Source organism: Mustela lutreola, chromosome 6, assembly GCF_030435805.1.
Source record: "Mustela lutreola isolate mMusLut2 chromosome 6, mMusLut2.pri, whole genome shotgun sequence".
NCBI classification, from domain to species: domain Eukaryota; kingdom Metazoa; phylum Chordata; class Mammalia; order Carnivora; family Mustelidae; genus Mustela; species Mustela lutreola.
Genome location: NC_081295.1, coordinates 71,611,750 through 71,626,266, shown reverse-complemented (window position 1 = coordinate 71,626,266; position 14,517 = coordinate 71,611,750). Strand labels below are relative to the sequence as shown.

The window sequence follows — 14,517 nt, the reverse complement described above, 5'->3', positions numbered from 1 at the left end:
TGTAGCAGGTCTGAAATTGTATGGGGCGGGGGGGGGGGCGGAGAGCAGGCTTCGCTCAAACGAATGCATGTTTAAAACCAGACATGATTTTTGCAACCCACTTAATTCAAGACAGGGCTCCCAATCGGCAAGGCTCCTGGCAACACGCATGCCTCCTGATACATGGGCTCCCTTGGCAACCTCTCAAAAAGTCTTTAATCTAAAACTCACCCAGGATGATTTTGTACCCTTTTGGAGATGGTAGTCATGGAAAAGACAGAGTATGGAATAGTCTGTAAAAACTGGTTTAATTTCACTTATGGTTTTCACACATATTGGGTACTTAGTAAATTCTTTCATTTTTTTTTTCCCCTGACAAAGATCCAAAAAGTTCCTACATTTACACTCTGCGTAATTGAAATTTATCCATGATTGGCTTTAAGGACTCCTCTTCTTTTTGTAGATTAAGATCATGCGAATTAAACAAGAAGGAATTATTTATGTGGATGATGCCTCCAACAGAACCGTCAGCCCCAAGAAAGCGGATATCCTGGATGTTGTAGGAATGCTGTATGTTGGTGGGCTACCCATCAATTACACTACCCGAAGAATTGGTCCAGTAAGAGTCTAATTTATTCATTGTGTGTGTGTGGATTAAATAACTACTTGGGTCATGTATGTATGTTCAATTATTAGATCATATTGGCCCCTGACCACTTAGAGGTGAATAGGAAATCGTCTTTTCGGAGAAGTGACAGGTTTCCTAGACAGATTTGACTAGGAGAGGTAATATCACCAAAGAGTGTGGACCCTAGGTTTGAACACCTACTTAATTATTAACTAGCTGTGTGGTCTGCAGCAAGTTATTTAATCTTCCTTTGACACAGTTCCTTCTTTTGTAAACTAGGATAATAGTACCAAACAAACAAGGTTACTCTAAAGATTAAATGGGGTATTACACTGAAAGTGTTTGGAGGAGTACAAAGCATATAGAAACACTAGAAAACAAGGAAGATAATGATGATAATATTGTTTCAGGACTAGAGATTTCACAAATATTGAGAGATGCGGTTACTTAAACTGCATTTGTCCAGTATTGCACTGCAGTGTTTAGAGTACAGTACAGGATTCAAAATTTAAAGTTCACACGTTATAAACCAGTGTTCACAATGTGTTTTGTCGGACTATGTGTCCTGGTTTCCTTTGGAGAGCATGATTTTAAGAAACAAAGGGGAATCAGTGTTTTTGGAGAATATATTAAAAAGAAATGTATTACATTTCTATACTCAGATCATGTGATAATGCAGCACTGTTCTTCATCAAAGACCTCTGTTCATCATAGTTGTAATTCTCAGCCTTTGGCTCCCCTTGTGGGTAATCAGGAATATGTTCCTTTCTTACTTTTTGGATATGCTACCCAGGCCTATCAAAATAAGAGTCTCTGGAGAGTGGCAAGAGTGATTATCATGTGTCCCTAAAACCAGATGAAATAGAGTGGAGCACAGTATGATTGCATTATTTTTATGGCCCTTAAACTCTAAATGCTTCATGCAAACTTACAAGCTCTAAGTGCATGTGCTTTTTCTTAGAAAAGAGTTCACTGTTTTCATTAGATTTTCCTAAGGAAGAAGCACTAAGCCGAACTTAATGCTCCTTCCCAAATGGAATTGGAAATTAGATTATGACAAAATGTATATTTAGTAAGGTTACTAAACTATTAATAGAAACATATGGGGCTAATTAAAATTTTATTTAATTGTATAGTTGACACATAATGTTACATTAGTTTCAGGTACACATGTATTTCGACAAATTTATGCATTATGCTATGCTCCCAACAAGTATAGAACCATCTGGCACTATACAACGCTATTGTGATATCATTGACTATATTCCCTATGCCATACCTTTTATTCCCATGACTTCTTCATTCCATTTATGGAAGTCTATACTTTCTGCTCTTCTTCACACATTTTGCCCATCCTCCAACCTCCACCCCTCTGGCAACCATCAATTTGTTCTCTATTATTATGAGTCTGTTTCTGCTTTTTGTTTGTTCATTCATTTATTTGTTTGGGGTTCTTTGTTTCTTTTTAGATCTTACATATAAGTGAAATCATATGATATTTGTTTTCTCTACTTTATTTCTTTTAGATAGTACCCTCTGGCTCCATCCATGTTGCATAAATGGCAAGATCTCGTTCTTTTTATGGCTCAGTAATATTCCATTATATTTAAATACCATCTTCTTTATTCATCTATAATAGACTTAGCTTGCTTTCCTATCTTGGCAGTTGTAAATAATTCTGCAAAAAACATAGTGTGTGTGCTTGCCATCTGTATGTCTTCTTTGGAAGACTATCTACCCATATCCTCTGCCCATTTTTAATTGGATTATTCTTGGTGTTGAGTTGCATAAATTCTTGATACATTTTGGATATAAACCCCTTATTGGCTATATCATTTACAAGTATCTTCACCCATTCAATAGGTTGCCTTGTCATTTTCTTGATGGTTTCCTTTGCTGTGCAAAAGCTTTTTATTTTGGTGTAGTCCTAATAGTTTATTTTTGTTTTTGTTTCCCTTGCTTAAGGAGACATATCTAGAAAGATACTGCAGTGGCTGATGTCAGAGAAATTACTGCTTCTAGGTGTTATATGGTTTCAGGTCTCACACTGAGGTCTTTAATCCATTTGAAGTATATTCATGTGTATGGTGTTATGTGGTCCAGTCTCATTCTTTTACATGTTGCTGTCCAGCTTTCCCAGTAACCTTTTTAAAGAGGCAGTTTTTTCCCCATGGTATATTCTTGCTTGTTTTAGATTAAATGACCATATAAGTGTGGGATTATTTCTGGAATATCTGTTCTTTTCCATTGAACTATGTGTCTACTTTTGTGCCAGTGTCATACTGCTCTGATTACTAAAATTTTGTAGTATCCTTGAAATCTAGAATTGGTACCTACAGCTTTGCTCTTCCTTCTTAAGAATGCTTTGGCTATTTGGAGTCTTTTGTGGTCCCATACAGTAAATTTTTAGTATTATTTGTCCTACTTTTGTGAAAAGTGACAGGGATTGCCTTGAATCTGTAGATACTTTAACAGTATTTATTTAACAGTGTTAATTCTTCAATCCATGAACACAGAATATCTTTCCATTTGTTTGTGTCATCTTTAGTTTCTTTTATCAGTGCATTACGGTTTTTAGAGTACAGGTCTTTTACCTCATCAGTTAAGTTTATTCCTAGGTATTTTATTCTTTTTATTGCAGTTGTAAGTGGAATTATTTTCTAAATTCTCTTTCTGCTACTTTTTTATTAGTATATAAAAATGCAATTAATCTCTGGGTATTAATTTTGTATCTTGTAATTTTACTGTATTCATTTCTTCTAATAATTTTTTTGGCTGAGTCTTTAAGGGTTTGGGTTTTTTTGTTTGTTTGTTTGTTTTTGTTTTTTTTGTTTTTTTTATGGGATGTGATTTGCAAGTAATGACAGTTTAACAGTTTAGCTTCTTCCTTACCAATTTGGACACCTTTTATTTCTTGCCTGATTGCAGTGGCTAGGATACTCAGTACTATGTCGAATAAAAGTGTCAAGAATGGACATCCTGGTCTTGAACCTGATCTTAGAGAAAAGCTCTCGGTTTTTCACCCTATGTACCTTAATTCTGGGTTTTTCATATATGACCTTTATTATGTTATGTTGAGGTATGTTCCCTCCTAACCCACCTTGTTAAGAGTTTTTATTAACAGATGTTGAATTTTATCAAGTGTTTTTTCTGCATCTATTGAGAGGATTAAATGATTTTTATTCTCCATTGTGTTAAAGGTAGTATATGTTGGTTTTTGAATGGTTTTGAACCACTCTTGCATCCCTAGAATAAGTCCTATTTGATTGTATTTTTAATATGCCATGAAATGTGGATTGTTAATGTTTTGTTGAGGATTTTTTGCTTTTATGTTCATCAGAGATAATTGGCCTATAGTTCTCCTTTTTTCTGTGGCATATTTGTCTGGTTTAGGTATTTGTCTGGTAATGCTGGCCTCATAGAATGTATTTGAAAACGTTCCTTCCTCTTATACTATTTAGAATAGTTTGAGAGGAATTATATATTAATTATATATCTTCTGTATATTATATTAACTCTCCTTTAAATGTTTGGTAGTATTCACCTGCGAAGCCACCTGGTCTAAGACTTTGTTTGTTGGTAGCTTTTGATTACACATTCAATTTTCTTACTAGCAATTGGTCTCTCCAGATTGTCTGTTTCTTCTTAATTCAGTTTTGGAAGATTGTCTACTTCTCAGAATTTGCCCATTTCTCTAAATTGTCCAATATGTTTGCATATAATTGCATTTTCTTTTTGCATATAATTTTTCATAGTAGTCTCTTATAATCCTCTGTATTTCTGTGGTATCAATTGTTCTGTCTCATTTCTGATTTTATTTAGGTACTCTTTTTTTCTTGGTGAGTCCAGTTAAAGGTTTATCAGTTTTATTTACCTTTTCAAAAAAATCAGCTCTTGGTTTCATTGATTTTTTTTTTTAAGATTTTATTTATTTATTTGGCAGAGAGAGCACAAGCAGGGGGAGCAACAGGTAGGGAGAGGGAGAGAAGTAGACTCCCTGCTGAGTAAGGAGCCTGATGCAGGGCTTTATCCCAGGACCCTGGGATTATGACCTGAGCAGAAGGCAGATACTTAACTGACTGAGACACCCAGGCACCCCATGATCTTTTCTATTGTTTTGTCTCTTTCATTTATTCCTGCTCAGATCTTTATCACTTCCTTTCTTCTCTTCACTTTTGTTCTTATTTGTTCTTTATCTAGTTATTTTATACATAAGGTTAGATTTTTTACTTGAGATTATTTTTCGTGAGGTAGGCCTATCAATTGCTATAAATTTCCCCCTTAGAACTGATTTTGCTGTGTCCATTGTATTTTCATTTTCTTTTTTTTTTTTAAGATTTTTTATTTATTTATTTGACAGAGATCACAAGTAAGCAGAAAGGCAGGCAGAGAGAGAGGGGGAAGCAGGCTCCCTGCTGAAACAGAGAGCCCGATGTGGGGCTCGATCCCAGGATCCTGGGATCATGACCTGAGCCAAAGGCAGAGGCTTAACCCACTGAGCCACCCAGGCACCCCTTCATTTTCATTTTTAATACCTTCAGTAACCTGATAGTTGTTTAGTTGCAAGCTGTTTAGTGTCCACATTTTTTTTTTCAATTTTTTCTTGTGACGTTTTTTTAGCTTTATACCATGTGACCAGAAAAGATGCAAATGATGTCAGTCTCCAATCATATTTTGTGGCATAACATGTGATCTATCCTAGAGAATATTTCATTTGCTCTTAAAGAGAGTGTGTATTCTGTTGTTTTGAGATGGAATGTTCTGTGTATATTTGTTATGTCCATCTGATCTAGTGTGTCCTTCAAAGACACTATTTCCCTATTTTCATCCTGGATGATGTATTTGTTGATATAAGTGGGGTATGAAAATCTCCTGCTATTATTGTATTGCTGTCAATTCTCCTTTTATGTACTTAGATGCTATGATATTGGGTGAATATATATATTTACAATTGTTATATCCTTTTGCTGGGTTGATCCCTTATCATTGTGTGATGTCCTTCTTTGTCTCTTGTTAGTCTTTGTTTTAAAGTCTGTATTGTTTAATTATAGATACCCCTGCCCTGGCTTTTTTTTCCTCTTCTATTTGCACCATATAGCTCTTTCCATCTCTTCACTTTCAGTCTGTAAGTGTTTCTAGGTTTGAAGTGAGTGTCTTGTATAAAACAAATAGATGGGTCTTGCTTTTTTTTACCCATTTTGCCACTCTCTGTCTTTTGATTGGAGCATTTAGGTCATTTATATTAACATAATTAAATATGTACTTAATGCCATTTTGTTAATTGCTTTCTCATTGTTTCCATAATTCTCTATTTCTTTCTTCTATTGCACTCTTTGTGATTGACGACTCTTTGTAGTGTCATGGCTGGCTTTCTCTTTATATTTTTGTGTATCTATTATATATTTGGGGTTTGTGGTTACCATGAGGTTCACATGTAATATTAAAGTACATAACAGTCTCTATTGATCACCATTTAAAGTCAAACACATTCTAAAGGAAAATATTTACTCCCTCCTCCACACTTTATGTCTATGCTGTCATATTTTACCTGTTTTTATTCATAGTTTTCTTACATCTAATTATGCCCTTACCCTTCAAAGAAGTCCATTTAACGTTTCTTACAAGGCCACTTCAGTGATGATGAACTCTTTTTTCTCTCCTTCAATTCTGAATGATAATCTTGCTGGGTAGAGTATTATTATAAGTTATAAGTTTTATTTTTCTTTCCACACTTTGAATATATCATGTCACTCCCTTCTAGCTTGCAAAATTTCTACTAAAAAATCAGCAGATAAGACTCGTAAGATTTTTCTAGTACATAATTTTGCTTCTCTCTTGCTCCTCTTAAAAATTCTTTCTTTATCTTTAATCTCTGGCATTTTAATTATTGTTTAGAACTATCTGTGTTTCTAGAACCTGGAAGTCTATTTCCTTTCCTTGGTTAAGGAAGCTTTCTGCCACCCCTATAATGCAAATGTTTATTTGCTTAATGTCGTCCAAGAGATCCTTAACCTATCCTATTTTTTAAAAATTCTTTTTCCTTTTTTCTGTTAGCCTAGGTGTTTTCCATTACCATCTTCCAAATTACTGATCTGCTCTTCTGCCTCTGTTTATCTCCTGTTAATCCCTCTAATGTATTTTTCATTTCAGTTATTATATTCTTCAAAATTGATTTGGTCCTTTTTATATTTTCCATCTCTGTTGAAGTTTTCACTGAGTTCTTCTCCACTCTTCTCTCCAGTCCAGTGAGTATCTTTACGATCATTAGTTAAAACTCTTCATTAGGCATCTTGCTTATCTCTGTTTCATGTAGTTCTTTTTCTGAAGTTTTGCCTTGTTCTTTTGTTTGGAACATATTTCTTTTTCCCCATTTTGCTTGACTTTGTGTTTCAGAACAGCTACTTCTCCTAAATTGTAAGGAATGGTCTTATGTATGGTCATCCCCTGTGCAGACTGTGTGTTCCTGGTGACTCTTGCTGGCTGGCATGGGCTTAGGGGTCACAAGGCACTCTGTGCTGGAGCTGAACTGGGTATGTGCTGGGGTAGTCCTGAGGTTCCTATTCTGATAGGACAACTGAAGCCAAAGTATGTATGATCCAGGAGTTCCCAGGGCTCTCTGTGCTGAGGACACCCTGGCAGGACAGCTAAAGCAGGTATAAGCTGGGGGACTTTCTGCAGAGGGGGCCGTCCTAGGGTGGCTAGAGCTGAAGTTGGATACAGGCTGGAGAGTCCTGGGGTGCTCCCCATGGGGGGGGTCCGCTGGTGGAACAGCTGGAAGTGAGTCAAGCATGGCCTGGTGGTTCCTGGGGCACTCAGTGCAGGGAGCACCCTGGTGGTGCTCAGTCAGGCATCAGTCAGAAGATCTTGGAGTGGTCTGTCCTGGGGGTGCCCTAGCATGCCATCTGGAGCTGAGGTAGTACAGGCCTGGAGTGTTTCAATATGCTTTGCTCCTGTGTAATCTTGGTTTGACTGCTGGAGCTAGAGGGAGCACTGACCAGTGGTAGCACTGACCAGGTGTGTATTACCCTGGGGTCGTCTCGGTGGGACAGCTGGAGCTGGTGTAATCTATGGGCCTGGGGCTTCATGGAGGCTCCTGCTGTCCTCCATGCTATCAACATGGAAGGGGAACAGGAGCACCGGGGTGGCTCAGTTGTTAAGCATCCGCCTTCAGGGTGCTGGGATCAAGCCCCACATCAGGCTCCCTGCTCGGTGGGAAGCCTGCTTCTCCCTTTCCCTCCATATCTCACTCTGTCAAATAAGTAGATAAATTCTTTTAAAAATTTTAAAAAAGGGTAGAGGGGAACATAAACTATGGCTCTCACTAGACCAGACCACTGACCCAGAGAGTTCCAGCAGCTCCCTAGCCATTTGGCAGCATTCTGGAGCTGAACCTTTTAGGTACTAGTTGCTCTTTTTCTGTAGAGGAATCTGTTCTCAGTCCCTCAGCACTATCCCTCACCACTGCTATTCATAGTGTCGGGGGTAGAGGTTCCCTTCATTGCTATGTCTCTTGCCATTCTCTTTACCTTTCGTTGTGCTATGCGGTCAGCCTTCGATTCTTCTACGGGAGGAATTGCTTCATAAGCAGTTATAGATTTAGTGGGTCCATGGAAGTGAGTTCAGGATCTTCCTACATCACACCATCTTGGACCAGATCCAGCATAAGAGACTAATTAAAAGTTATGATATTCACATGGAGCACATAGTTCTGCAAACCAGAGGTCACATTAGAGACACAGTGTACACTATTTAGAATATCAGAACAATCTAGACACAGGAAAGATAAATCCTAGTGGAAAAGCACAGCACAGGATTCTCTGCACTTTTTGAGGGGAGCTTGGGGTGATAGTACAGCTCCAGGTAGTTTGGGGGCTACCTTAAGACAACTAACTGGCCAATGATTGCAAGCACACAGCATCCCCACAAATTGCTGAGTTCCATATAAAGGCAAAGATCTGGTAAAACCTGATATTTGGTTTTTTCTGACCTGAATATTTAGGTGACCTACAGCATTGATGGCTGCATCAGGAATTTTCAGATGGTGGAGGCCCCTGCTGACCTCGAACAGCCAACCTCCAGCTTCCATGTTGGAACATGTTTTGCTAATGCTCAGAAAGGAACATATTTTGATGGAACAGGTTTTGCCAAAGCAGGTAAGGCACTCCCATTTTTTTCCTGTTGAATATTGAGTATGTACCAATATTAACTTCTTGCTTATAGGGGAAAATAAAAGCCCTGGGTTTCTTAAATTAGTATACCTAAATCAGAAATAAAAATGTATAGAAGTAATAAAAATGTCAAACATTAAGGTATCTTATTCTTAGGCAAACTAAGAAAAAAGAAAGTAAAAGGCTATTTGGGAAGTTTATTTCATCTTCTTCCCTAGAGATCAATATCAAAATAAATTTAGTTCTACAATAAGGTCTATATGTTTACACATGTAATTTATCTACTTTCCAGTTTTCCCTGTCTACCTTTCTGAAAATGAGATAGCATTTTTCTTTCTTCCTCTCTTCAATTCTTTGTGAGTCTTCATGTCATAATCACCCACTCATACACCCAATACACACATACTAGTGTCTATGTCTCATTGATGGTGATGATGGCTCGTCCTTTTCCCCTGACTCTAAGGATCTGCCCCTTCTAGTGAGCATTTCCAGGCCAAGTCTGGATCTCTGATATTAAATGCACAATTTGGAAAAGAGGAAAGAAAATAAATTCTATATAATAACCAAAAAAGGCATTAACATAGCCTATTTAGTCCTATGGTTACCATAGATACATGCATTTATTTTTAGAAAAGAATTAATGCACACATAATATATAGAAGTTATAATGGGAAATGGAAGTAAATAAGGTATTGTTCCTTCCTTCAAAAATATCCTATCAATAGTTAAGTATTGGTCTGTTCAGAAATCATAAGAAGTCAAATAAAAAATATTTAAAACTATAAAAGACATACAAGCAATTTTCTGTGGATATTTAGAAGCAAAATTAATCTTGGTTGGGGAAATCAGGAATTACATTTGAGTTAGGCTTTAAAAGTGAGATGAATACTCACATGCAAAAGTTTTCAGAGATGGAGGGGCAGGGCCCTCGAACAAAGAGTAAAAGTGGGACATTTCACCTATAGCAGAAGCAGAAAAGAAATTTAAAAAGGATATGTTAAACATTAAAACACTGGGAGTAATGATGAGTCCAATATTGCACGTGCAGTGAAAATCCAGTCTTCCCCAAGATTTCTGCAAAGTCACAGATGGCTGGTATTCTCTTAGTCAAATTTGATGGCAAGGTTCAGTGGTTGATATACTGACTTGCCATTCTGCCTGGGCTCTTTTGGTTCTGGATCAAACTGGACCAGAAAATGAGGAGCCTCCCCAATTTCCAACAACTCCTGCCATCCCCTCAACGGAGAGTGTAATACAATTTATATAAGACTTGGACAGTTAGAAAAGTTTATGTCACTGGAAAGATACAACTTCAATTAAACTTTTAAAAACTTTTTAGCTACCTAATCACTGTGGCTTTTGCTGGCCACTTCACTCTCTCTGTCTTCAGCTGAACTGCTTCATGTTGTTCCTTACTTCTCCCTTTCAGGGATTAAAAACAAGCACTTTCTGTTTTATTTTGCAGAACAATTGCTTCTTTTTCTCTTGAAATCTGCTCCAAATCCACCTGTGCACATTGCAAAGCCATCAAGGTTCTGAGTAGAACAACAAGTTTTTCACATAAGTGACACTACCCTTCACAAGAGACAACTGTGGTTACACACAGCACTTATTTCTTGCCTAATAAATAGAGGACATGCAGAAAGTTTCCATGAATTCTTCCCTAGCACCCATGCAATTCATGTGGTCTAGCCTGCTCTTAATGAATGATTTTGTTTCTAAGAGGCAGGTCTTAAATATTCTCTAAAAGGTTAAATAATGTATCAAATATAGGAAATTATAGAAAAATCTTGCCTGGATGAACTGGAAACATCTATTTGTGTCCCAGATTCTATTCCTTCAAAACTGTGCTTGTAATTCCTTTCTTTATTAATAAAATGGGAAAGTTTGAACCCTTTCAGATTACTATGGCATAGTAATCTTAGAGTGACCTGGTAAAATCTTACTGAATAATCACTGAAATGCTAGACTTAATCTAACAGTAGGACTTCTATCATAACCATATAGTGCTATGAGATTCTTTGAGTTAATCTCAGTGTGGGTTCACCCATTTATTTATTCAACAACTATGTATTAAACCTCCCCGTGTGCCAGATACTTTGGTAGGCACAAAAATAAAATTGCCCTCCCAGAACTTACATGCCAGGAGGGAAGGCAACCAAGAAAATAAGCAATAACTATAAAGTGTGTCATATGATACAGTAGTTGGAAGTATGGGCCATAACAGAGTCTGAAACTTATTATAATTGACTGACATCTGAACTGATGAAATCTAAACCACGGCTTTGTACGAATTTGAATTAACAATCCCTAAACTATAATTCATGATTTTAAAAAAAAAATCTTCATTTTACAGTTGGTGCATTCAAAGTAGGATTGGACCTTCTTGTAGAATTTGAATTCCGCACAACTAGAACCACTGGAGTTCTTCTGGGAATCAGCAGTCAGAAAATGGATGGAATGGGTATTGAAATGATTGATGAAAAGGTGAGTGTCAGTTTTCGAACTGTTCCTGATTTCCTCACAATAGTGTTGTTCATATGTAAGAACCTCTTTGTGAAGCCCTACTGTGTTCTTTGTTGGGAGAAACTAGATTATATCTCTCCATCCTTCTAGATTATCTCTAATGTGTGTTTTCAGCGTACTTACTCTGTAGACCAGTGTAAACTCTTGATGTGCTAATTCTACAGTAAGCCAACTGTGTTAACGAATAATGGGCCAGATGGTTTTAGATCTCTGGCTCTTACTGTGTTGTTAAAGGTACATGAATACCCTGTATGTAAAACTATAGATTCCAATGGAAAAAAAGAGGAGAGGCCTGCATTGTCTAAAATCAGTCTTTGCCTCTACTAACCCAGTAGGCACTTCTAAGAAGTCAAGGTGGTCAACTGACATACCACTTTCTCAGTGGTTATTGAAAAGCATCTTGATACCATTTCAAACAAAGTGCAGATTTATACTAAATTTATATTAGTATAATAAATTTTGTCAATTTGCTCACAATGGGTAAGCTAATTCTAAACACATCTCCAGTCCCTGGCTGCCTTTGAACAGCATCCTGCAACGAAATGACCAGTGGATATACTTTGTACAGGCAGCAGGTAAAGAGGCAGACAAAGCAAGAAGTTACCCAAGTTTTCTCTCTGGCTCTTAAATAGGAATCATACTACATCTCTGGTCATATTTCCACTCATATAGTGTTGTGGCCTCCCAAGAAGAAAGACCACATGGTAACCTCAAATATGCTTTCTGTTGCCTCCTCTCCCCCTCCTGTCTTTAAACCATCATCAGAGGCAAAACAGAAAAAGGTGAAGGCGGGAGGCTAATAGCTTTGCAGATTTTCAAACACGTTCACTACATCTTAGAGTAAGCTTCATTTCATCGCCTGCTTACAACCACTGTTATTATCAATTTGTTGGGGTAACAAGTTCCAATACGATGCATGTGTATTTCTCACCAAGTCCTGCTATTACAAACTCTACCCAATGTAGTAAAATCTTAATCTTTACGTTACATTTAATTTACAAACTTTTCACCTATTGCAGTTTGCCATCTTCTTTTTAAAACCCTTGTGTTTTTCTTTTACCTTGTCAAATGTGTTGCCAGACTGAGTGTTTTTAATGTTTCAATATGTTTCTTTCCTTCATCAGCTTCAAAAGAATTCTGTCATCTCAAATTTCAGGGACTGTGCCATGTTACTGAAAACAGATTTTTCTCATTTAGACATGAACTTCCAATCTAAATTTTTCATTGTTAAGAATTTAACTGGCCTCCTGGCTCAAAGTCTTTGGCACTGTGACATGAAGCCTGCCCAGGAAAGTAATTGATGTTATTCTCAATCCTGCATATAAAATGGAATCCATGAAGGAAAAAAGAATATATGCAATTAAAACATCAAAAGCTTACATTTTAAAAAAAATAATCCTCTAAAATGAATTTGTAAATCGAATGAATGAATCACTCTAAACATCTTTTAAGAAATTTTGTAAGGTTCATTAAGAACCCTCACACTCTATAAAGATCTATGGTAGGATTTGTCCCTGTGCATATGAGGTCCTTTTTTTTTTTTTTTGGTCAGCTAGCCTCAAATTATATGTCACATTTTCTGAAAGCAGAATTATTATGAGTCTCACACATCTTGCCTATTGCTCCCAACAATGCCCAGAAGCAAAAAACATAATTTGTGACTCCTGGTTATTAAATTTGTATTTTAACTTCAGCCAACATTTTTTTTTTTAATTTTTAAAATGCCCCAGATATATTCATTTCTAACTCTTCCGGGTGATGACTCTCCTAGAAACATAACAATTTTTGCTATGTGAACCATCATGACATCATGATAACTTTCTGATGATACCCTCTGTGACTGTTTGATTTCCTACTTTCTAGCTTATGTTTCATGTGGACAATGGTGCCGGCCGATTCACTGCTGTCTATGATGCTGGGATCCCAGGGCATTTGTGTGATGGAAAGTGGCATAAAGTCACAGCCAACAAGATCAAACACCGCATTGAGCTTACAGTAGATGGGAATCAAGTGGAAGCCCAGAGCCCAAACCAAGCCTCTACATCAGCTGATACAAATGACCCTGTGTTTGTTGGTGGTTTCCCAGGTGAGTCTTATCTACTCCATCAAGAATTTCTTTGCTGTTACTGGATTTAAAATGTTTATTTTTCTGTAAATATGTCCAAGAATGTGTGCTTAAGTATACTTCCTAGCTTTAGAATCTACTCCCATAAATAACACCTCACCTGAAATTTCCAGTGCGTAAAATGAGCATATTACTTATATAAACCACATGGGACTGAACTTTACATGATAGCCCCCAAAGTTTCATTCATGGGGAGATGGGGGCTAGAGGAAATGAATTTGGCTTATAAAAGATATGAGGCATTTAAGAGCAATGAAGGCCAGAGTTGGTGTTCTTTCTGATTTTTTTAAAATTAATATACCAAAGGAATCATAAAATGTAATGGAACTTATTTCCTCAAGTTCTGGAAATCATTGGGTTAAACCAGCTAATTTCCCCCTTAGGTTATTATAGAGTTTATATTACAAAGAAACCCAAGCAATAAATCTGCATTCAAAATCCCTAACCAGCACATGAATTATAACATCAAAACCACAGAGAGTTACCAAAAGTGACCATAAACAAGAGTGCCCGACTTGATGAGAAATAACCCAACTGCCTCTTTACAAATACAGCAATAACACATTCTTGGAATGGTCATTCAGCATTTTGGCAAGAGAAAAATGGTTTCTCTTTACATAAATTCCCATTTATGTAAAGCTCCTCTGCTTAACAAAACAAGCAAAATGTATATTCAGAGGTGGTTAATGGAGAAAAAGATACAGGAGCAATGGGGATCAGTTCACAACTCCTTTTTCCAAAATTGCTTCTAAGTTTGAAAAGAACCTACTTCCGCTTCAATCAGGATAACCCCCAAATATTATGAAAGAGACAGTGTATTTCTCCATTCATGGTCTATGAAATGGGATCCTAGTTAGCACCTGCAAGGCCTGCTGAAAGAATGGAGTGTCTTCTTAGCAACAAAAACAAAATCTGTGTGAGTTTTCAACCAACTTAACATTTGGGGATGTATTTTTACAATGTAAAAAACTAATAAAGTCACCATTAAAAGCCCATATCCTAATTCAGTAAAGTATTTGATCAATTGAATTCTTTCATTAAATCCCACACAGCTATAAATTTATTGATTCCAAACCAAATTGCTATCTTAA

The 14,517-nt window shown here is 36.9% G+C and overlaps 2 protein-coding genes across 6 annotated transcripts in view; one reads left to right on the top strand and one right to left on the bottom strand.

The window, feature by feature from the left end:
* Window positions 1-14,517, bottom strand: part of ARHGAP18 (Rho GTPase activating protein 18) — a 295,486-nt gene that overhangs the window by 12,682 nt on the left and 268,287 nt on the right. The gene's annotated exons all lie outside the window — the stretch shown is intronic.
* Window positions 1-14,517, top strand: part of LAMA2 (laminin subunit alpha 2) — a 645,363-nt gene that overhangs the window by 624,417 nt on the left and 6,429 nt on the right. For both annotated transcript variants that reach the window (XM_059177585.1, XM_059177583.1), the window contains 4 exons: window positions 443-598; window positions 8,607-8,760; window positions 11,132-11,262; window positions 13,165-13,387. In XM_059177585.1, the coding sequence (XP_059033568.1) occupies window positions 443-598; window positions 8,607-8,760; window positions 11,132-11,262; window positions 13,165-13,387 (664 nt within the window). The remainder of the gene's footprint in view (window positions 1-442; window positions 599-8,606; window positions 8,761-11,131; window positions 11,263-13,164; window positions 13,388-14,517) is intronic.